This window comes from Elgaria multicarinata, chromosome 2 (genome assembly GCF_023053635.1).
Source record: "Elgaria multicarinata webbii isolate HBS135686 ecotype San Diego chromosome 2, rElgMul1.1.pri, whole genome shotgun sequence".
Lineage (NCBI taxonomy): Eukaryota > Metazoa > Chordata > Lepidosauria > Squamata > Anguidae > Elgaria > Elgaria multicarinata.
The window spans coordinates 79,054,221-79,076,320 of NC_086172.1; the positions used below are offsets into that span (position 1 = coordinate 79,054,221).

General features: G+C 42.5%; 2 protein-coding genes across 4 annotated transcripts; both read left to right on the forward strand.

Moving 5' to 3' along the window:
* Positions 1-676: 676 nt before the first annotated feature.
* Positions 677-7,390, forward strand: LOC134392511 (olfactory receptor 5AR1). 3 transcript variants are annotated; one of them, XM_063116887.1, is made up of 2 exons: positions 677-704; positions 6,462-7,390. In XM_063116887.1, the coding sequence occupies exons 1-2, from the start codon at positions 701-703 to the stop codon at positions 7,388-7,390; spliced, it is 933 nt and encodes a 310-aa protein (XP_062972957.1). In that variant the 5' UTR covers positions 677-700. The 3 variants fall into 3 exon arrangements, with proteins under 3 accessions (XP_062972957.1, XP_062972958.1, XP_062972956.1); XM_063116888.1 differs by lacking the exon at positions 677-704 and adding an exon at positions 2,624-2,657 and having other exon boundaries at positions 6,477-7,390; XM_063116886.1 differs by lacking the exon at positions 677-704 and having other exon boundaries at positions 6,452-7,390.
* A 9,227-nt stretch (positions 7,391-16,617) lies between these two features.
* On the forward strand, positions 16,618-17,864 carry LOC134393341 (olfactory receptor 2G3-like). The gene is made up of 2 exons (XM_063118371.1): positions 16,618-17,546; positions 17,798-17,864. The coding sequence occupies exons 1-2, from the start codon at positions 16,618-16,620 to the stop codon at positions 17,862-17,864; spliced, it is 996 nt and encodes a 331-aa protein (XP_062974441.1).
* The last annotated feature ends 4,236 nt before the right edge of the window (positions 17,865-22,100 follow it).

The following is a 22,100-nucleotide window of genomic DNA, read 5'->3' on the forward strand; positions in this document are numbered from 1 at the left end:
ACAAACGAGATCTGTAACAGGTTTTCTATTCTGCAATATGAGAAGAGCCAGGCTGAATCAGGCCAAAGTCCTATTTAGTTGAGGTTTCTGTTCACACAGTGGCCAACCAGTTGCCGTGGGAAGCCCTCAAACATAACATGAGTGAAATAGCAGCCTCCTGTGCAAATTTCCAAACACCTGGTCTAATACTGGAGGTAGCACATACATAGCCGTCATGACTAGAACTCATCAAAGGCCTTCTCCTCCAGGAATTTGTCCAGTCCCCTTTTAAAGCCATCCAAATTGGTGGCCTTCACTATATCTTGAGGTAGCAAATTCCATAGTGTAACTACTTCCTTTTATCTGTCCTGTATATCCCACCATTCATTTTCATGGGATGACCCTGGGTTCTAGTATTATGTGAGAGGAAGAAAAACTTCTCCCTATCCACATTCTCTACACCATGCATAATTTTGAACATGTCTATCGTATCTCCCCTTACCCTTTCCCCAAGCTAAATAGTCCCATATGTTGTAACTTTTCCTCATAGGGGAGTCGCTCCAGCTGCTTGCATTTTGGTTGCCCCTTTCTACACTTTTTCCAGCTCTACAATCTCTCTATGTAAAATGCCACAGCAATGTCTGGCACATAATAATGTGTGGCATGCTGGAGGTTCCAAGCTAAGAATTTTGTGTTGCTAAATATGTAATCTCAGCTGGAAATGGGTGGAGTGGCTGGGAGGGAGGAAGGGGAAATGGCTGTGAGGGAGAAGCCAGAGAGGAGGCCAGGTGGCTCACCAGCATGCACAGGGGCCTCAGGTAAGTCCAGCAGGTGGATGGGCAGTTGAGTAGGGAGGGCAGCTGGGAGGAAGCAGGGGGAATGCTGTCATTGAAACGTATCACTGCCAAAGTGGTTTGTGAGGAGACCTCAGGTAAGTCCCATGAATCTGTGGGCAGGTGAGTGGGAGGGCAGCAGCTGGGAGTGAGTGGGTGTAAATGGGGGGCAACGGCTGGGAGTGAGCAGGAAGAAGTAGCTGGGGGAGCCCAGAAAGGAGCCAGGTGGCTCGCCAGTACACGCAAAGGCCTCAGATAAGTCCCACAGGTCAGCAGGCAGGCACCACAGACATGTATAATGGCAGCATGATATTGGCAATTTTATTTTCAATTCTTCTTATTGTATTCTTATTATATATCTACTATTTATTATGTACTGTGTTTTATTCTACTTATTACATACAGAGCTTTATATTTGATTGAAATATAAAACATTTATATGAAACTTAATTATGTATGAGTTGCAACCGTAGTAGAAATTGGTAGAAAGATGAAACATTTTCACTGCTTTGGTCTCTCCTTTAGTGCACATAATCACATTGTCTTTGCAATGAGGAGAGTGTAACATGACATTCCATTCTTTCTGACAAGAAGTCGACCTACATCACTTTAGGCCTTCACACTCAAATGACCTCATCAACACAATGAAGGATATACATGCACTATTCTATACAGTTTCAGTGATGGCCCCACTGATGAGGCCTATTTGATCTTTGCTCTAGTGACTATAGAAGACAGCACTCATAATAGCACTGCATTTCTCACAGAGTACAGAATTTGACACAAGATGCCAGCATCAGAAAATGAAAGGAGACTAAAAGAAAAAGAAACTGAGAACATCTTCCAAAGATGTGTTGTCCCCATTTAGCTGAGTCTGCCGACTATGACAATTCGGGGGACTGTGTCACTTCTGCAAATGACTTTATGCCTACCAAAGTTTGCTTTATTGGGGAAAGTTTCAAAGAGAAACTGCTATGAACATCTTTAATTATCTTTGTAAGGGTGGAAGGCAGGGAGGGACAAGATGGAGACCCTTTGGGAAATATGTTTTTAATGGCTTCCTGCAAACAATGCAATCCTTGCATCACATCATCTGGGGTTCAGAGTTGGATGAATAAATATCACCTCTCTGACTTGCCAAACTAACAATGTTCAAGAGACGTGTGAGGACACAAAGGAATGGGCTCCACATCTGACGGATTGAGAGCAGGGACTGAAGATTCCTGCCACATCTTTCAGGTGGGAAAAGGGATTTAAGCAAGTAAAATGCGAGTAAGGTCAGGGATTGTGAAGACAGAGTTCATGGGATCCCAGCTCTGAAGGGATTTAAGAAATCTAAGGAGTTAAGATTTCTCAATGAAAACTCAGCTAGCAGAAAATAAAATAAAACCCATGTTAGAGGTTTCACCTTGCCTAGAATCCTGGCCCAAATCCTGGCCTCGGATGCCAAGCAAGTATTTCTTGAATGATGAATACTGCTAAGCGAGTTGGGCAGCAGGCAGGCAAGGCAATCTATAGTCCTGCACTCTTCCAAGAGTAGTTTTATTTAAATGACTTAGTAGTATTTAATGTACTCAAAGTGTAAGGTGATGCACGTTGGGACAAAAAAACCCCACAACTTCAAATATAACCTGATGGGATCTGAGTGACTGAACAAGAAAGAGATCTTGGGGTTGTGGTGAACAGATCAGTGAAAATGTCAACCCAGTGTGCGGCGGCTGTAAAGAAGGCAAACTCCATGTTAGGCATTATTAGAGAAGGAATTGAGAATAAAACGGCCAGTTTCATACTGCCTTTATACAAATCTATGGTGCGAAAACACTTGGAACACTGTGTACAGTTCTGGTCACCACACCTAAAAAAGATATTGTAGAGATGGAAAAAGTGCAGAAAAGGGCAACTAAAATGATGAAGGCACTGGAGCATCTCCCCTATGAGGGAAGGTTACAACAGCTGGGATTGTTCAGCTTGGAAAAAAGGAGGCTAAGGGGGGGAGACATGATAGAGGTGTACAAAATTATGCATGTTGTGGAGAATGTGGATAGGGAGACATTTTTCGCCTTCTCCCATTATACTAGTAGCCAGGGTCATCCCATGAAGCTGATTGGTGAGAGATTCTGGACAAATAAAAGGAAGTACTTCGTCACGCAGTGTATAGTTAAATTATGGAGTCCACTATCACAAGATGTAGTGATTGCCACCAATTTGGATGGCTTTAAAAGGGGATTGAATAAATTATTGGAGGAGAAGACTATCAATGGTTACTAGCCCTATGGATATGTGCTACCTCCAGTATCTAAGACAGTAAGCCTGTGTGCACCAGTTGCTGGGGAATATGGGTGGGAGGGTGCTGCTGCACCTTGGCCGACAGCTGGTTGGCCACTGTGTGAACAGAGTGCTCGACTAGATGGACCCTCGGTCTGATCCAGGATGGCTCTTTTCATGTTCTTATGTTCCTAAATAGGAATTAGCAGGGGCAGTGCCTCCTTTTTAGCTGGCAGAGCTCATAACCCAAGGGATCTTTACAGATCTAATAACTCAGAGGATGCTTCAGCAGAAGAGCCAAAATATGAAGTGGAATCTGGAATAAGTTGGATAAACAGACCATGAACATAAGCTGGAGAACCAGAAGCACAGTGGAAGAATTCTTGCTCTGGCCTACTCTTGTAGATCTCACAGGGATGATGGAGGTGGATGACTAGAATGTTCTCATAACCTCGGTCTGCTCTCAAGTGGAAGAGATGGCAATAAGAGGGGACTGCTGTTTGGACAATATGGATGCTCCTTTTCCCTTCCCCCAACATAGATTGGTGATGGGAGGGACATTTGGGTGGAACCCCTCCCTTGGAGAATCTGAGAGGGGAGATGGGGAAGAGCAGAGTTGCACAGCGGAAGTGTGCTGGGCCCATAACCCAGAGGTTGATGAACCATGTAGAAGCCTTTCACCCAGAAGTCTCTTATTAAGCCCTCATCTTATCTGCTGTGCAAGCGAAGAGTTACCAAAGCTGCCTGTTCTCTGCCAACTGCGCCTGGTGCATCAGCAGGCTCCTGGATGTGTTTGCCACTCTGCCACACAGCAGTCTTTATGGCTGCACTACTGAAGTGCCAGATGCAGAAACCTATGCCTGCATGCCAGTCTATTACAGAGGCCAAGGCAGGATCTACACTACGGCTTTATAATGGCATCCAAGTGCAATGACAACTGTTGGGGCCCATGACACATCCCATATACCATTTTCAAACTGCTTTCATGGTGTTATATCTTGCTTGGTGCAGATCTGGCCCAGGTTTGATGTTACAGTATATGAGGGATCTACAACTAGATCTCCTGAAATCTTTTTCTTACTTAGATCTCCTGAAATCTTTTTCTTACTTAACACCACCACTAGGGAATGCAAACACCCTCTTTCAGGGCTGTGGCACTGCGAAAGGTGGTGTTTACCTACTCCCCCCATTGAAACTTTTAACACCCCATCTTCTATATCATATCTAGTTTGGCCCCAAGTCAGTCATATGCATTTTTAAATAAGGGGGGGGGGCAATTTAGTCAACAGCTGATGATTAATGCATTGGTTACAAGAAAGCAAATGGGATATTCAGAGATGGCTGCCCACTCCGACTGCTAGTAAAAGGAGCATCATTAGGACCTGTTCATAGAAGAACTGCAATGCGATCCAACCATGAAGATTCATGGAATAGATCCAGGCTGAGCTCAGTATATAGTGCTGCATGTGTGCTTGTTTCACCCCATGCCCACTTTCCATCACAACCCGCAATTACTATATCACTGCAAAGATGCTGAAGTTAGATGGAGCAGTGGCTTGGTAAAGGAGTTGGACTGTGAGCTGGGCATGTGATGAAACACTCACACCATTCCCATCACTTTTTCCATTTGGCCATTTGATTTAGCATTTACTAATGACTTGTGTACTATTTATAACTCATTTACTATTCAGGGTATTTGTTGAGAAGTATGGATTAATTCTTTGAGAAGCCTTCTGGGCCTGACCCAGCTGAAGCTATTAATAAATGAGTCCCACTAAAACCAACAGGACAAGTTGGTTTATTTATTACACTTATATACTGCTCCCATAGCCAGGGCTCTCTGGGCGGTTTACAGAAATTCTAAAATTGAGGTAAAAACAAGTATAAAAAATTTAAACTCTAAAACACAGAACATACACACATAAAGCATTAAAAACCAATTAAAAACTAAACATGTGGGTAATTAGGATGTGCCGCCATATGCCTGGGCAAAGAGGAAAGTCTTAACCTGGCGCCGGAAGGATAGCAGCGTTGGCGCCAGGCGAGCCTCATCAGGGAGATCATTCCACAGTCTGGGGGCCACCACCGAAAAGGCCCTATCCCTCATCACTAACTCCAATGGTTCTCATCACTAACTCCAATGGTTGCTTTCAATAGGACTTAGTTATGATGACTAAATATAGCTGGATTTTGGGGCAAGCAGATGGCCCACTTCTCATATTGCTCATAATCATTTTTGTAAAATTAAGAAGCTTTGTTGGATTGATCCTACCATGAGCCACAATGAGCCACGTGGATCAGACAGTGGATCAGGAGGAACAGCACATTGCACTGCCCATCCACTTTCTGCAGGGCTTCCCACTGCCATCACCACCACCACTTCTGTGTCCCCATGCTACTGCTGCTACCCACCAGCCAGCTATGGGGTCCCACCACCACTGCTTTTTCTGCTACAGCAAATACTGTATTTGCTTCTGTAGGAAAGTGGTCAGTGGCAGTCCTGAGGAAAGATCCCCTGCAATGTCTGAGGAAGGAGCTCTTCCACTGTGGTCAAGGAGACCCCAAAGAACTGCTGTCACTTTGCTCCAACAGTAGCAAATACCATTTAAGTTTACTGTTTGTTGAAGGATGAGATAGACCCAGAACTGGTGTCAACCACAGCGTTAACACTAAAGAAGGAGCAAAATTAGTTTTAAAAGGCAAGCAGGGAGAGGAGAAGAAATAGCGGGTCAGGAGGTGACACAGTGTTATGAGCTGAGAGCGCAAAACTAGTCATGGATCTGAGGGATGGGCATTCTGGGAAGCAACTGAAATAACAAAATCCATAGAGCCAGAACTGTAGTGTGTGTGTGTGTGGAGTGATATACAAATATTTATCGAGCTCAGTACACCTGACCCTCAGTCAGTGCAATCCAATGCTCATTGCACAGTTATTACATGTGATAGTGTGAGAGAGATAATTTGAAAGACTGGGTTGAAATAACTCTAACCCAGCTCAGAAAGAGAACTCCACTAAACCAAGTGAATACTTCACTTCCGTATATGAAAAAGGTCACGAAGAAGAACTCGTAATTCTTTTAATATTTTTCATGTTATATATTGCTGTTGCATTTAATGCAAGATCTGCTTTCTTTTCTTTAGGAAGAAGCACAGATGTAATAGTTTATGCTTCCTTCTGATCATAATATCAACAGAAGGAAAGGTCTGAAGGTGGACACCATTGCAGAAGGAGCTCTCTGCCTAGCGGTGCTTCCAGTCTGTCTCCCCACCCCCATTTTTACTTTTTCTGCTGTACAGCGTTGTTTTCCTGGGTGGAGTTTTCTGTTTTGCCTCCAAACCCCAGTCTCGTCACCTATTACTCCCTTCCAGCCAAGATGGCTCAAGACAATCATACCCAAGTGACAGAATTCATTTTCTTGGGCTTCACAGATAATCCTCGCCTAGAAATCACCCTCTTTGTGGTGTTCTTCTTCATCTACCTGGGCAATGTGGTAGGAAATGTGGGCATGATCCTCCTGATCATCATTGATGAACAGCTCCACACACCCATGTATTTTTTCCTTTGCCACCTCTCCATAGTTGACCTTGGCTACTCAACTGCCATTGCCCCGCGTATGCTGGCTGATTTCTTACGCCAACACAAGGTCATCTCCTTCTCTAGCTGTGCCACACAGTTTGCATTTTTTGTGGGCTTTGTGGATGCTGAATGCTATGTCCTGGCAGCTATGGCATACGACCGCTATGTGGCCATCTGCCGTCCTCTCCATTATACCACCATCATGTCAAAGCAGGTCTGTCTGGTATTGGTGATTGGTTCCTACATTGCAGGTCTTATAAGTTTGGTATCTCATACCAGCCTGACTTTCAGCTTAGATTTCTGTGGCTCCAACATCATCAATCATTTCTTCTGTGAGATCCCTCCACTCCTAGCACTGTCTTGCTCCAACACCTATGTGAGCGAGATCCTCCTCTTCAGCCTATGTGGATTCATTGAATTCAGCACCATCCTCATCATTCTTATTTCCTACCTCTTCATCTTTGCTGCCATTTTGAGGATCCGTTCTGCAGAGGGCAGGCGAAAAGCCTTCTCCACCTGTGCTTCCCATCTCACCGGTGTCACACTTTTTTATGGCACAGTTATGTTTATGTACCTGAGGCCAACGTCTAGCTACTCCTTAGATCAGGACAAATGGGCCTCTGTGTTCTACACAGTTGTAATCCCTATGCTGAACCCCTTAATCTACAGCCTGAGGAACAAAGATGTGAAGGAAGCTTTTAGAAGAGTCATCAGCAAGAAAGTTTCATTCCACTAACAACTCTTCTTAACTATGAGATGCTACATTCAAACAGTCATGGAAAGGAATCAGCTGTATGCCTTATATTGTGATACAACATTGAGCAGAAATCTACCAAATTTTGTACAGCTGAAATCTGTATAAAGTTTAATTTGTTAAAGAAAGAATGACAGTAGCTTTTATGAGATAATAAAGAAAGAGAGGGCAGAAAGCTCGGTTTCATGAAGAACTGTGATATCTGTTTCAATGAATGAAGATCTGCAAATATCATACAAGTTGTAGAAATCAATCAATCAATCCTTTATTTACAGTCAATAGACCAGAAAAAGAAAGGTACAGTTATTTCAAGAAAAAGATCAATAAGATAACCTAGGCATATAAAACATTTCATTAGTAATACATTTTAATACATAAAAAATCAAGGGTAAAAGGGAGTAAGATCAGAGCAAGGATGGGACATGTGTTAACATTAGATCTTGAACAGAACATAGGAGGGAAATTCAAGCAATCATATGTGGTCTGATGAGAATGGCCAGATTCAGAATAAAATAAAATAAAATAAAATATTACCCATCATTTTCTTTCTAGACACACATGTATGTATTCTAGTCAAAACTGGAGTTAATGATAATATTTGGTTTCCAAATGTTCTGACTTTTAAACATTCACAATTTTCTGTCTCAAATACATGGATGCAGAGAAAGGTTTTTCTGATATCCCCCTCCCATGCAGCCAACAGCACCATTCCCCCCCCACACACACACAAACACTATCCCGAAACGTTCTCCAACACTCCAGAGCAGGTTTTTGGGAACATAAGAGGCTGCAGAGGATAGGAGGAAGCAGTGAAAATTGCTTACTAAAAAAGCTCTGCTGGATCAAAAGCCTCCAACCAATAGAAGGAGCCCTTCTGTCTGCAGGAAGCTTTTACTGGTTCCAGTCCAATACGTGGTTTATTACAAAGATAGTGAGCTTCATCACACCTACATTTTTGTCCTGGTTTGCCCCCACGTTATCCACCTTTGTTTCATTAGCGCATCAAGCGCTGGTCACTTTCACATGTGCACGTTGTTGCACTATTTTAGCTTGTTCATCTTTTCACCTGTGCTGGCTTCTGCTTCCTCCAGCGAAATCTCTCACTTGCTTTTTCTCCTGCTATTGCGACTGCCCTGCCACCTCCCTTCTCCTTCCCCTTGCAGTTCATTGGTTCTTGTGGCTGTGAGAGACATTGTGATGGATGTGGGCGCACTCCCCCCCCCATTCTGGTTTTTCAGTCTAACATTGAAAGGATTTGGTGTTTTATCACCCATTTCTAGCATTTGAGTGTGTGGGGTGCAGCATCTTTTGTTACACCAGCTGCTTGCAAACTGGCTTCTGGTGGGCATAAACCATTTCTCTGCACAAATACAACAGTACGCAATCACAGCAGCCTGAAACTGTGCAATTATGGAAAAACAACACACAATGCTTTCCCCTAGGATCGTATTAAACAATATAAGTGAAGGGGGGGTTGTTAGCAATCAGCAATCAGTGATGGATGCCTATGGGGAACCACACAATAAACGGAAAGGAGTTTTTTAATGGGAGACAGCATGGGCGATTTGGGGTTTGATTGGTCATGCCAGTTTCTGCCATTTGAGCTGTGCACCCGTGCTCTCTCCTTCCCCCTTCCCAGTTGAGTGATCGGATAGGCATCAGGGAAGATAAACATCAGGGTGTAGTTGCACAATTCCACCTGAGCACCCGTACAGCAGGCAGAAAAAAGAGGGATGCCAAAAGGGAGTGGGAGTTGGAGCAGTGAAAGTATGGTTGACCGTTTGTTCATTCCACCGACTCAGCACACATCCCCAAGCAGAATGAGGAAAGGAATTCAAACAGCACACTGGAGAACCAACTTGCCCTCTTCTTTTGTCAGTGAGAACGTGCTTCAACCCACACACCCCCAACAAAAAAATTGGGATGTGCTGATAGCATAAGGACAGCTTTACACAGGGACAGAGGAGCGGTTTTATTGTGCATGGAGGAAAGAACTGGACTTCCCCGCTCCAAAATAAGATGGAAAAAGGGGGGAAGAGGTGAGATGAGTGCAGGGCAGAAATGATGTCATGTGAGTACTGCATTGCAAAACCACATACCAGGCGTGGTGAGAGTGCAATAAAACTCCTGGTGTGAAGGAGCTCATAAAGTACTTCAACTACTGTGATAACCAACTGGTTATGTTGGTTATCTGAATCTTATGTTGGTTAAACTGAATCTTACGGGGCCGGGAGACATAAACTTTGAGGCAACAATGGATGAAGGCCAATGCACCACAGTACAGAGAACAGCTCCAATAGTGCCCCAAAATAGTGTCCGCAACAATGTAGGAACAAAGCCAGACTATAAAACACTGGGGCCATAGCTAGACCTAAGGTTTATCCCTGGATCATCCAGAGGTCAAACCTGTTCATCTAGGTGACACACAGGGGATCCAGTGCTCAGGCAGGGGCGAACCCTGGATGATCCCAGGATAAACCTTAGGTCTAGCTGTGGCCATGGTCTTCGATGTCTATATACTAATGCTCAGAGCATGGGAAAGAAACAGAATGAATTTGAATTCTTATTACATGAAGGCAAATACGACTTGATAGGTATAACTGAAACTTGGTGGGATGACTTCCATGCCTGGAATATAGCAATTGAAGGATATAACTTGTTCAAAAAGAACAGAAGAAATAGAAAGGGATGTGGCGTTGCACTATATGTTAAAAATACCTATCCCTGCACAGAAATACAGGCGGATCAGACTGGGAGCCCCATCGAGAGCATCTGGATTAAAATAAATGGGGCAAGGAATAAAAAGAACATGATAATCGGAGTCTACTACCAACTATCCAATCAAGGAGAAGACAAGGATGAAACTTTTGAGAAACAAATTGCCAGTGTTTCAAGGAAGTGTGGTGTAGTAGTGATGGGGGACTTCAATTACCCTGATATCTGTTGGGAGACCATTACTGCCAAAAGCGGCCCTTCCAAGAAATTCCTGACATGTATGGGTGATAACTTTCCCCTACAGAAAGTGGAGGAAGGAACTAGAGGATCGGCAATCCTTGACTTGATATTGACCAATAGTGATGACTTAGTGGATAAAGTGGCAGTTATGGGAACTCTGGGGGAAAGTGACCACATCATACTTGAATTCTTGATTATTAAGGAGACAAAAGTTGAGTGTAGCCATACATGTACTCTGGATTTTAGGAAAGCTGATTTTAATAAACTCAGAACTATGATAAGTAAGGCAAGTGATCCTAATGAGAAAAGGAGTGCAGGATGGGTGGGAGTATTTAAAAAAGGAAATTTTAAAGGCACAGTTACAAACAATTCCAACAAGGAGAAAAGATAGAAGACAACAGAGGAAACCAATGTGGCTCCACAAAAAGCTTAGAGATGACCTGAAAACAAAAAAGGATAAATATAGGAAGTGGAAGGAAGGCCAGGCTACAAAAGAAGAGTACAGACGGGTGGCGCAGAAGTGCCAAAATGGCGTCAGGAAGGCTAATGCTGTGAATCAGCTGAGATTAGCAAGGGATGCTAAAAGCAATAAAAAGGCTTTCTTCAGATATGTGAGTAGTAAAAGACAGAGGAAAGAAATGGTGGTTCAACTGCTTAATGAGGATGGCAAATTGATAACAGATGACAAAGAAAAGGCTGAAGTGCTCAATTCCTACTTTGCCTCAGTCTTCTCCCAAAAGCGGGTCTATGACCACCCTGGAAAAAGTGAAGCAGAAATTGAGGGGGCAGGATTGCAGTTTGAGATTGATAAACAAATGGTCAAAGAACACCTAATTTCCTTGAATGAGTTCAAATCTCCAGGGCCCGATAAACTGCATCCTAGAGTAATGAAGGAGCTAGCGGAAGAACTCTCAGAACCTTTGTCTATTATCTTTGCAAAATCATGGAAGACGGGTGAGGTGCCGGACGACTGGAGGAGGGCTAACGTCCCTATCTTCAAAAAGGGCAAAAAGGAGGAACCTGGGAACTACAGACCAGTCAGTCTGACATCCATCCCTGGAAAATTCTGGAGCAGATTATAAAGAAGTCAATCTGTAAACACCTTGAAATCAATGCAGTGATTACTAGAAGCCAACATGGATTTGTCAGGAACAAATCCTGTCAGACTGATTTGATCTCATTTTTTCATAGGATAACCTCCCTTGTGGACTGTGGGAATGCTGTGGACATCATATATCTTGACTTCAGCAAAGCTTTCAACAAAGTGCCCCATGATATTCTGATTAACAAACTAGCTAAAAGTGGGCTAGATGGAACAACTATTAGGTGGATTCACAGTTGGCTACAGAATCGGACTCAAAGAGTAGTTATCAATGGAACCTTTTCAAACTGGGGAGAGGCAACGAGTGGGGTACCATAGGGCTCAGTCCTGGGCCCAGTGCTCTTCAACATTTTTATTAATGATTTGGATGAGGAGGTGCAGGGAACGCTGATCAAATTTGCAGATGACACAAAATTGGGTGGGATAGCTAATACCCTGGAAGACAGAAACAAACTTCAAAGTAATCTTGATAGGCTGGAGTGCTAGGCTGAAAACAACAGAATGAAATTTAATAGGGATAAATGCCAAGTTCTACATTTAGGAAATAGAAACCAAATGCACAGTTACAAGATGGGGGATACTTGGCTCAGCAATACTACAAACGAGAAGGATCTTGGAATTGTTGCAGATCGCAAGCTGAATATGAGCCAACAGTGTGATATGGCTGCAAGAAGGGCAAATGCTATTTTGGGCTGCATTAATAGAAGTATAGCTTCCAAATCATGTGAGGTACTGGTTCCTCTCTATTTGGCCCTGGTTAGGCCTCAGACAAGCTGGAGCGTGTTCAGAGGAGGGCAACCAGGATGATCAGGGGTCTGGAAACAAAGCCCTATGAAGAGGAACAGAAAGAACTGGGCATGTTTAGCCTGGAGAAGAGAAGATTGAGGGGAGACATGATAGCACTCTTCAAATACTTAAAAGGTTGTCACACAGAGGAGGGCCAGGATCTCTTCTCGATCCTCCCAGAGTGCAGGACACGGAATAACGGGCTCAAGTTAAAGGAAGCCAGATTCCAGCTGGACATCAGGAAAAACTTCCTGACTGTTAGAGCAGTGTGACAATGGAATCAGTTTCCTAGGGAGGTTGTGGGCTCTCCCACACTAGAGGCCTTCAAGAGGCAGCTGGACAACCACCTGTCAGGGATGCTTTAGGGTGGATTCCTGCATTGAGCAGGGGGTTGGACTCGATGGCCTTGTAGGCCCTTCCAACTCTGCTATTCTATGATTCTATGATTCTATGTTTAATTAGAGGACAACTCCTTCCAGAAAAAAAGAGGAATATTTACAGTGTGGAGTTACAGCTTTATAATACCAGTACCTTATCTAGAGATTGGGAACTGGTAGTCCACTGCCAATTCTACGGAGTATTATCTGGGCCCTCAGTTTCCAACTAGAAGCAGGGTTTTTTTGAGAGGTGCCTGTGACCAGGGGATTGACTTGCAATCCCTTTTCAAGGATGGTGTAGAACCTGATCCTCCAATTAGCATCCCCGCTGAGAAGTGGCTCGCCACCAGTAAAACTAGATGATGACCTGAAGCCTAGTACAAAACATTTTCTGGACAAACCATAGTTGTATCATTTTGGAATGGTTTTGTGTAGGAGAGAAATCTGTCACCCTGTGCTGGACTTCTCCTACATTGTTTATTTGCTAGTCCAGGCTGGAATCTAACAACTGGACTCCAGCTGTGATATGAAGCTTACAGCTATTATTCTGATAAATACAGCCCATTGATGTCAGTGAGAGCTTTCTCTGGTGGGAATTGCAGGTGAAATAATCTGAGGGCCGCACGTTGCCCACAGCTGCTATAGCTAATTCCTATATATTATAAGAATACAACCATCATGCAATAGCTGTACAAGAAAAAACAAATAAAAATCCAAAATCCATATACTCAAATAAAAAGACAGTATAGTATAGCCATTTTACTACTGCATCAATTACTGTATTTCTTCGATTCTAAGACGCACTATTTTCCCTATATAAACATCTCTAAAAATGGGGTGCGTCTTAGAATCGCGGGTGCGATTATTATTCTTAGAATCAAAGCTTTTTTTCTGTTGGTGGTACCGAAATTAGTGTGCGTCTTACAATCGATGGCGTCTTTCAATCGAAGAAATACGGTATATGATTCTATTAATGACTGTATTATACAATAACACATCATTATGAAATGGACATAATCCATGATAGCTTTTGCCAGGAGAACTATATTAATCATTAAGGTGTTACAAGACTTTTTTTTCTTTTGACTGTTTGCTATAACAGATGAACATGTGGTAATCCTACAGAGATGCTAAATCCCAAAATGCTTTCGCTTCCCCCCCCCATAACTTAACTTCTCCTCACCCGCCCTCTCCTGTAAACATAACAAAGGAGTAAGAAAGGATCTTTGCCAGTAACACTTCAGCTCCAGTCAGCTTTCTTTTGAGAAACATCAGGTCAGTTTCAGAACTCCAGGAAAAATAATATTTTCATATCCTTTGAAATGAGAAAATGAGGGCATGTTTTAGTGCCTCCCCGTTTATTCTTTTAGTAAAAATAGAAAGTCATAGTGCATATAGGAACTTGTTCCATATGCAATCTCATATAAAAGAGAAAGTTTGAGCTGTTAGCTTTTGATTTCCCTACTTCAGAAGAGCTACAAATTTTCTATTTAATCATACAAAGATAAACATCTGAGTCTTTTAGCTGAACGAACTCCCAAGCTATTAACTTATTTTACTGTTGTTTGTTTGTGTGTTTGTTGTATTTATATATTGGGGTGTTGTTGCTGTTTTGTGAACATCACAAAGTAGTTTGCATAAAAATATTACAACAATAAGGAACAATAAAAATTACATAATAGAGCAATAAAGACAAGCTTTGATTAATTTTACTGGTTTAGTTATTGTAAACCTCCATAAGATCATTGGATGAAAGGCGCTATAACATTTTTCTGAATGAATAAATAAATAAATGTTCTTCTCCCTTCAGGGCTTATGTAGCCCTGTGGTGGCAATTGAGGGAGGGAGAGGGAGAGGCCATCAGCATATATGCTTATATATCAGAGGTGGGTAACACACATGGGCTGCATCTGGCCCCTGCCAACCCTTTGTCTGGTTTTTTAAAATAAGCTTTAACTTTCTGAGAGAAAAAAAGGCTTCTGAAGCACTATAGAGCACCAAAGAGGTTAATTCTAGCTTGTTTGCAAGCTGAATTTGAGACCTTAAGGGCTCCGAAGCTCCTATGGAGCCATAAAAGAGTCAAATTTAGCTTGCAAATGCACTAAATGTGACCTTTTTTGGTGGTCTGTAGTGCTGCAAATGGTATTTGTTAAAAAAAACCATTTTCAAGTCACTTGGTAGACTGTGGCCCATAGAGGATTTGTGTGTGTGAAAATGACCCTGGACCTCCTGCTGTCCTTTGGCCCTGAAAAACAGGGTGGCGGTAGTGCTGGGGACTGCAGAGAGATATGGGAATGAGTGAAAAGAGTCTCCTACTTTTTTCCGTCTCGCGAGAGCCTTTACTGAAGCAGGGTCTGCACTACTGCTTTATAACGGTTTATAATAGTGCTGACAACTTTTGGGGCCCAGGACACATTCCATATACTGTTTTCAAGCTTCTTTCAAAGTGTTAGATCCTGCTTGGTGTAGATCTGACCTGAATCTCAGTCTGGGGGAGGAGCCCTTGCAGTCATACTAGACTTGATGCTACATTAGGAACACCTAATGCAACGTCAGAAATACAACAAACTAGAGTTAAGAACAGCCAGCCTTGTATAATTTGAAAACTGTATATATACTATCCCTAAGGTGTAGTTAGAGTCCTTCCACCTCCTTCATCCAAGTGTGATATTTGTTTGCCTGAACTGTGGCCAACCCTACAATTAGGCAGAGTGAGGTGGATCTCAGAGAGCAGATGTTGAGTAGAAGGGAGTGTGGCAAGGTGTTGGGAGGACAGACTTGTGTGCCACCTCCCAAATGAGTCTGCTGCCCTTAGGTGTTTTCTTTCTAGTCACTAGTGTTGAAGTGAGATTCAAAATGCCAGTCTGATTGGCCTCCATATGCAGAATGTTTGCAGGGGTAGGGAAGAGAGAGGCCATCTTGTCCTTCACCGTAGGCAGCAAAATGGCTGACCATGTCTGCATTTGCTCCCCATCCAGCTATCTTCATATACTGAGGTAGAGGCATGGCCTGATTTTTAAAAAAATACTTCTCTATGGCAGGGAAAGCATTTGTTATCCAAACATTTATGCTCAATCCTAGTCTTCCCATAGACCTTAAAGATATACTTTAAATCTTACCTGTCTATACAATTCACAGCTGCCATGAAGTACTGGTGTTTGTTCAGATAAAACAAATTAATGTGACAGGACCCTGGATACCCAGTGATTTACAGTTCAATCCTATCCCTATCTACACTATTCTAAGTGAAGCTGTTAATCAGCTGTTAATCTGCTGTACCTACCTTCATTTTCATGGCAGAACTGAGATCCAAGCATTACACAAGGACTGTTTCCTTTCCTGCTTTTCTGTTACATAGCCTCTAGGTGGCACTGCAGAATAGTGCAAATCATGCTTTCTTTCACTTTCACAATAAAATGCTGCATTTTCCATGCTCTAGAAAAACATGCTGAAAGTGCTGGTTAGACCCAGAAGCAAAACTGGAGGGTCGTCATGACATTATCTAAGGAACCTATGAACAACAACGAGTATGAAATAATGAGTGCATAATAAATGCCTCATGTAGAAAACCCCCTACTCAGAAGTAAGTCCCGTACAGTTCATTGAGACTTACTCCACGGAGAACAGGCATAAGATTGTGGCCTTAGCCATTCCCTTTCCTCCTTCATATGGCTGAAATTCGTATGATTCATATAATTCAGGATTTCATCCTTTCCAGATAAAGAACCCACAGCTGGACCCAGGATACCTTTAGCATCCTCCCTATCATGGAAACTATTTGCCCTTGTCTCAATTTCAAACATTATTACTAACACATACTCAGCCTCATTTTTCTCCTGGAAAAGTGGGCTTTTGTGCCCCACAGGAAGAGCCAGAGAGTATTCACAAGGCTCAATGGGCACAGATGACCAGGAACAATTTAGATCACTACATGCTGATTTTGCCATTAACTTCATCTGCTGCTTTTTCTTTTCACCGCAGATTAAATAATGCGATTGAAAATGAATAACAGCAACAGAACATCTGTGACTGAGTTCATTTTTCTGGGTTTCTCCAATCAACCAAGGGTCCAGGTGATGCTCTTTGTGGTGTTTCTGGCTAGTTACCTGCTCACAGTGTTTGGGAACATCGTCATCATCTCGGTCGTCAGAGCTGACCCTCGGCTTCACACACCCATGTATTTTTTCCTTATTAATTTGTCCTTCCTAGACATTTATTATGTCACCACCAATGTCCCCCAGATGCTGATGAACCTTGTGACCCGATGGAAAACTATTTCTTTTTGGGGCTGTGTGATCCAGATGTATTTTTCCCTAGCCTTTGGCATGACAGAGTGCTTCCTGCTTGGAGTCATGGCTTATGACCGATACGTAGCAATCTGTCAGCCATTGCATTATGCAGCCGTCATGAACTGGAAGCTCTGTGTTCAGCTGGCTGCCTTTTGTTGGGGCAGCAGTTTAATGAGCTCCCTGATTATCAACCTTTTCACCTTGCAATTGCCTTTCTGCGGCCCTAACATCTTGAACCACTATTTCTGTGAAGTGCCAGCTGTCCTGTCTTTGGCTTGCACCGACACGTCCCTGGCTGAAATGGTGGTGTTTGTTTTCAGCATCATCATAGTCTTCCTTCCTTTCCTGCTGATTATTGTCTCCTATACCTACATTTTCGTAGCTGTGCTGCAGATACAAACCACCTCAGGAAGGGCCAAGGCATTCTCTACCTGTGCATCCCATCTCACGGTAGTAGCCATATTTTATGGTACAGCCATTTTCATGTACATGCGACCAAGGTCAAAGTCCTCACAAGACAGGGACAAAGTGATTGCTATGTTTTATACCATCATTATGCCCATGCTTAACCCTCTAATATATAGTCTAAGGAACAAGGATGTGAAGGATGTTCTGAGGAGATCACTCGTGTTATTAAAATGCTGGATTTTTTAATACAAGCTGCCCTGAGAACCTTATGGTATTTTGCATAAATAGATTCAACAAATAAAACAGTATTGTCTGCAAAACAATCTATGTGGGACTGAGGCCACATGGTTGTGAATTAAGGATGCAAGTCAAGCACTCCCCAAATAGTATCCTGTGAAATTTCAACTGATATTGCTTGTGGCATCAGCATTACAATAAGCCCCTTAAAGATGCTTTATGGATAATACCATAGATCCAGACCACTTATTAATGAAACTGTATCTAGGTTTGCTCCATTTTTACACAAAGGAAAGCACTGATGTGAAAGTAAAGACTTGACAAAAATATCAACAAGGTCTATGGAATGACCTGATAATGCTTATCTTCCTGTTCTTTTCTGGACTCACGTTTTCCTTGGAGAGACAGGCCATAGCTAGACCTAAGGTTTATCCCAGGATTGTCCTGGGGTCAAACCTGTTCATCTAAGTGCCACACAGGGCATCCAGCGCTCAGGCAGGGACAAACCCGGGATGATCCTGGGATAAACCTTAGGTCTAGCTATGGCCACAGTGATTCAGCACTTCTTATCCATAATTGCCAATGTCTCTGTCTCTCTTTCTCTTTCTCTCTCAAAACAATGCTAATGGGCTAAGGACACATGTGCTGGTGATGTCTGACATACTATTTACACTTGACAGGAAAAGTATGTGTCTCTACTACCAATGGAAATATGAACAGCATATAAAATACCAGGTGCATTGAAATGATTTATTTCAAACCATTAATACACAAAGCAATCTCATTAATGGTGTACAGATGGTCAAAGACTGAAAGGCCTGACTTTCCAACACCTATGGAGTTCCACATCAATCAATGTAGGAACCCCATCTACATATGGAATTCTATACTCCTTTGCAATAGTATTCCTGAGGGTTCCTGTTATGGGTTCGAGACCATTATGATGCTAAGTCTCAAAAAGTACCCCAATAATTCAGGCTAAATGATGCTGACATAGCATTATTTTAACTATATGACACTTCATGCAATAGGGTTGCCAACTTTTATTGCCAGCAGAGATGTGCCTTTGACCATGGTTTAATTTGCAGCAATTACCAAGTGATAATGCTTATCTTTCATGCTGTGAAGTTTCATGCTGCTGAGTGATTTTTGTATCCTGAGCCTTTCTTTAAAAGTACCGAGGCAGGCCCAACTGTTCTTTGTTTAGCAAAACCCAGGCTACATGTTTCATCACTATGAGTGCTTTGTCAACCATCATAACCATAAATATAACTCCTTCAACCAGTTGGACAGAATGGATGGCCTCTTTATTTGACCTGGGTGTTGAATGAATGTTGGGGCAGAAGCCCTAGAATGAGGAGATGATTTATTCCTGCAACCATTATAGGACCATGAAACCATAGTTTCAGAAGAAGAAAAAAGGCACATTAAGGACCATATGTAACCATCATTAGGGTGACCATATGGAAAGGAGGACAGGGCTCCTGTAACTTTAACAGTTGTGTAGAAAAGGGAAACTCAGCAGGGCAGGATCTATACTACTGCTTTATAATAGTTTATTACAGTTTTGACAACTGCTCGGGCCCAGGACACATTCCATATACAGTTTTCAATACGTTTTCAAATTGTTATATCATGCTTGGAGTAGATCTGCCTCAGGTGTCATTTGTATGCATGCAACACCTAGTAAACTCCCTCTTCATCACAACAGTTAAACTTTCAGGAGCCCTTCCCTTCTGACCAAATAGAAAAGAGGGCAGGGCTCCTGCAACTTGAACTGTTGTGATGAAGAGGGAATTTCACCAGGTGCTGCTTGCATACAAATAACACCTACTGAAATTTATTTTTCTATACAACTGTTAAAAATGCATGAGCCCTGTTCTCTTTTTCATATGGTCACCCTAACCATCATGCAAGTCCTCTAGTTGTCAGTGGCCCATTGCTAAAGCCTCTAATAAAAAGACTAGCCTACATACTGTGGGGCAAAGCACTACATGCAATACACTTGTTTTTCCTTGTGTACATCAAACAACCATAAGAAGAATATGAACAGGCTAGGCCAGATGCATGTTTTAATGTTTGCTTCAATTTACCTTTCCTTTTACAAATGGGGGAAAGGGCTGCCAAAATGAACTGGGGGCTAGAACAACTGCTCTGTAAGGAAATAATTCAATGTTTAGGCTATTTGATTTGGGGGGAAAGCAAATAATTGCAGGAAGATTTATAAAATTATATGGAGTAAAGAAAGTGGAGCAATGCAATAAATGGCTCCACTGAGTTCAGAGACTTACTTGCAGGTAATGTGTATTGCAGCTAAAGAGAGGTTTAACTTTTTTTTTTCTTTTAAAGAGAGACATCCAGTGATGCTGAATAATAGTGGCAGATTCAGGACAGATAAAAAGAAAGTACATGGGGAGAGGAATTATTTTGCACTTCAAAATAATCCCTAATCTCTGCATTACACCAGAGATTAGGGATAGTGACCTCCAATTGTCACCTTTGACACCTTCTGATTAGGATCTCTAATCCCCTGTGCGCCTTGGCAGATTTTGGGGTCATATTGGGTCTGAACCAACCCAAAGTGGATTGGGGTCAAATCCAAAGCTCTAAATAGGCCTCCAAAGTGGGTTGGGGGGTGACTGAGCACAGTCCTACTTTTGCTGATATGATGGTTGCAGTGTGAGCGAGAGAGTGCATGTGCATCCTTTCAAATTTTAAAATGGTTTCTTATTGAATTTTTCTTTGTACAATTTAAATCATTTTATTTGAACTTTTGTAGTATCTTTTCTCGGTTACCTACCCCACGGTTAACAGTCAACGACCAAACTACCTGAAGTATACAAATGAGACTTGGGCCAGATCTACACCTTGTGTCATTTCAATATGATCATCATGGTGATACCACATCCCTCTCATGCATTTGTACCTCATAGCACATACAATGACATCTGCTGTGGTATTTTGGATAATAAGGAATAAAAATGAGGAGATAACACCAAAAAAGTGGTACTAGGAATCTGTAATGTGCCACAAAAATTATCAGTGCACTTCAATATTGATTTTAAAAAAAGCACTTGTGCAGATCTAGCCCTAGAGAGATATTCAAGGCTGGTTGGTGGTGGCAATCAGAGAAAAAGATTTCCACCTGCCAAAAATGCCACAGGAAGGGAGGAGTCAAAAGGGGAGGGGCCACACTATTTTGCCTGTTTTCCCTTCCACTCACGGAATAGGACATGGCCCGTTTATGACAAAAAGACACGGCATTCATTCTGGGTTGACAGGGCAACATGTTGAGAACACTGGAGAGAAAATACAGACAGTCACATCAACAGGGTGGGTGGGTATACCCACCCCCCAGCATATCTGAAATACGGTGCTTGTAAAGCTAATGTTTGTGCACCTCTCCCTTAAGGCAATACCTGGCCAGAATTTTGGATTTGACAGTGGAGTGATATTAGGCCAGAATATTCATGTATCTGTCTCAGTAGGAGATTTTTTGTTTCTTTTAGAAAACAGCTTCTTGATATAGGGACAATTCTGGAATTAGATTGCCCAGATGTGAAAGAGGACAGGGCTTCTGCATCTTTGATCCTTGTGTAGGACAGGATTTCAGCAGGAGCAGCTTGTTTAGTCACCCTGTCTGGAATGCTCCAAACAGAGGTGGGGGAATCAGAGAAGGGAGTAGGGGGCATACGGCCAGCTAAGGATGATGTAATCTATGTGAGAAGAAAAACAATAGACACTGAATTTTTGTGAGTAAAATATCTCTCTCTCTCTCTCTCTCTCTCTCTCTCTCTCTCTCTCTCTCTCACTCACTCACTCACTCACACACACACACACACACACACACACAGAGAGAGAGAGAGAGAGAGAGAGAGAGAGAGAGAGAGAGAGAGAGGAATTTGGGGTTCTGAAAACTGTGGAATAATAGCTGCCCTTCTCTGCTGATCTGGGGCAAAAGAATTTGCTATTAGTGTTATGCACAACCTGATCATGTTTAAATAAACTTAAAAGTTACAAAACACCATCACCTCCAATGACTTCCTCCCAAAGGAAACCAAACCCAGGTAACTGGTGTGTGCCCTGAGCCCACAGAACTCCCCAGCTTTGGGGGATGATGGTCCTTAAAAGGAACAGAACAGAAGGACCGACGGTTCATCCAGCCCAGCATTCTCTCTCTAACAGGGGCCTTATAGAGGTCTCCAGTCCTGAGTTTAAACATGTGAGTGTCTTCCTCTTCATTGGAAGTACTAGGGCTTCTCTTAGGAGTTTATTATTGCAAACCATCTATTCTCTTGCACAAAAGGGCTCAGTTGAGATGAAATACTGACTTGGAAAGAAATGCCAGCCCAGAGAGCTTCAGTTACTGGGTGGTATAAAAATGTAATAAATAAATAAATAAAATGTTGCATTGCACATTATGTTTTCAGGCACAGGATTATCTTAGGCAGGATCTACAAGACTGCTTTATAACGGTTTATAATGGTATTGACAACTGTTCTGGCCCAGGACAAACTCCAGATACTTTCAAACTGTTT

Excerpts from the sequence above, each read along its gene's own strand:
- LOC134393341 (XM_063118371.1), top strand. The coding sequence starts at position 16,618 with ATGCGATTGAAAATGAATAACAGCAACAGAACATCTGTGACTGAGTTC. Across the intron at positions 17,547-17,797 it reads GTTCTGAGGAGATCACTCGT|ATCCAGACCACTTATTAATG; the intron begins GTTATTAAAATG and ends ATAATACCATAG.
- LOC134392511 (XM_063116886.1), top strand. The coding sequence starts at position 6,452 with ATGGCTCAAGACAATCATACCCAAGTGACAGAATTCATTTTCTTGGGC.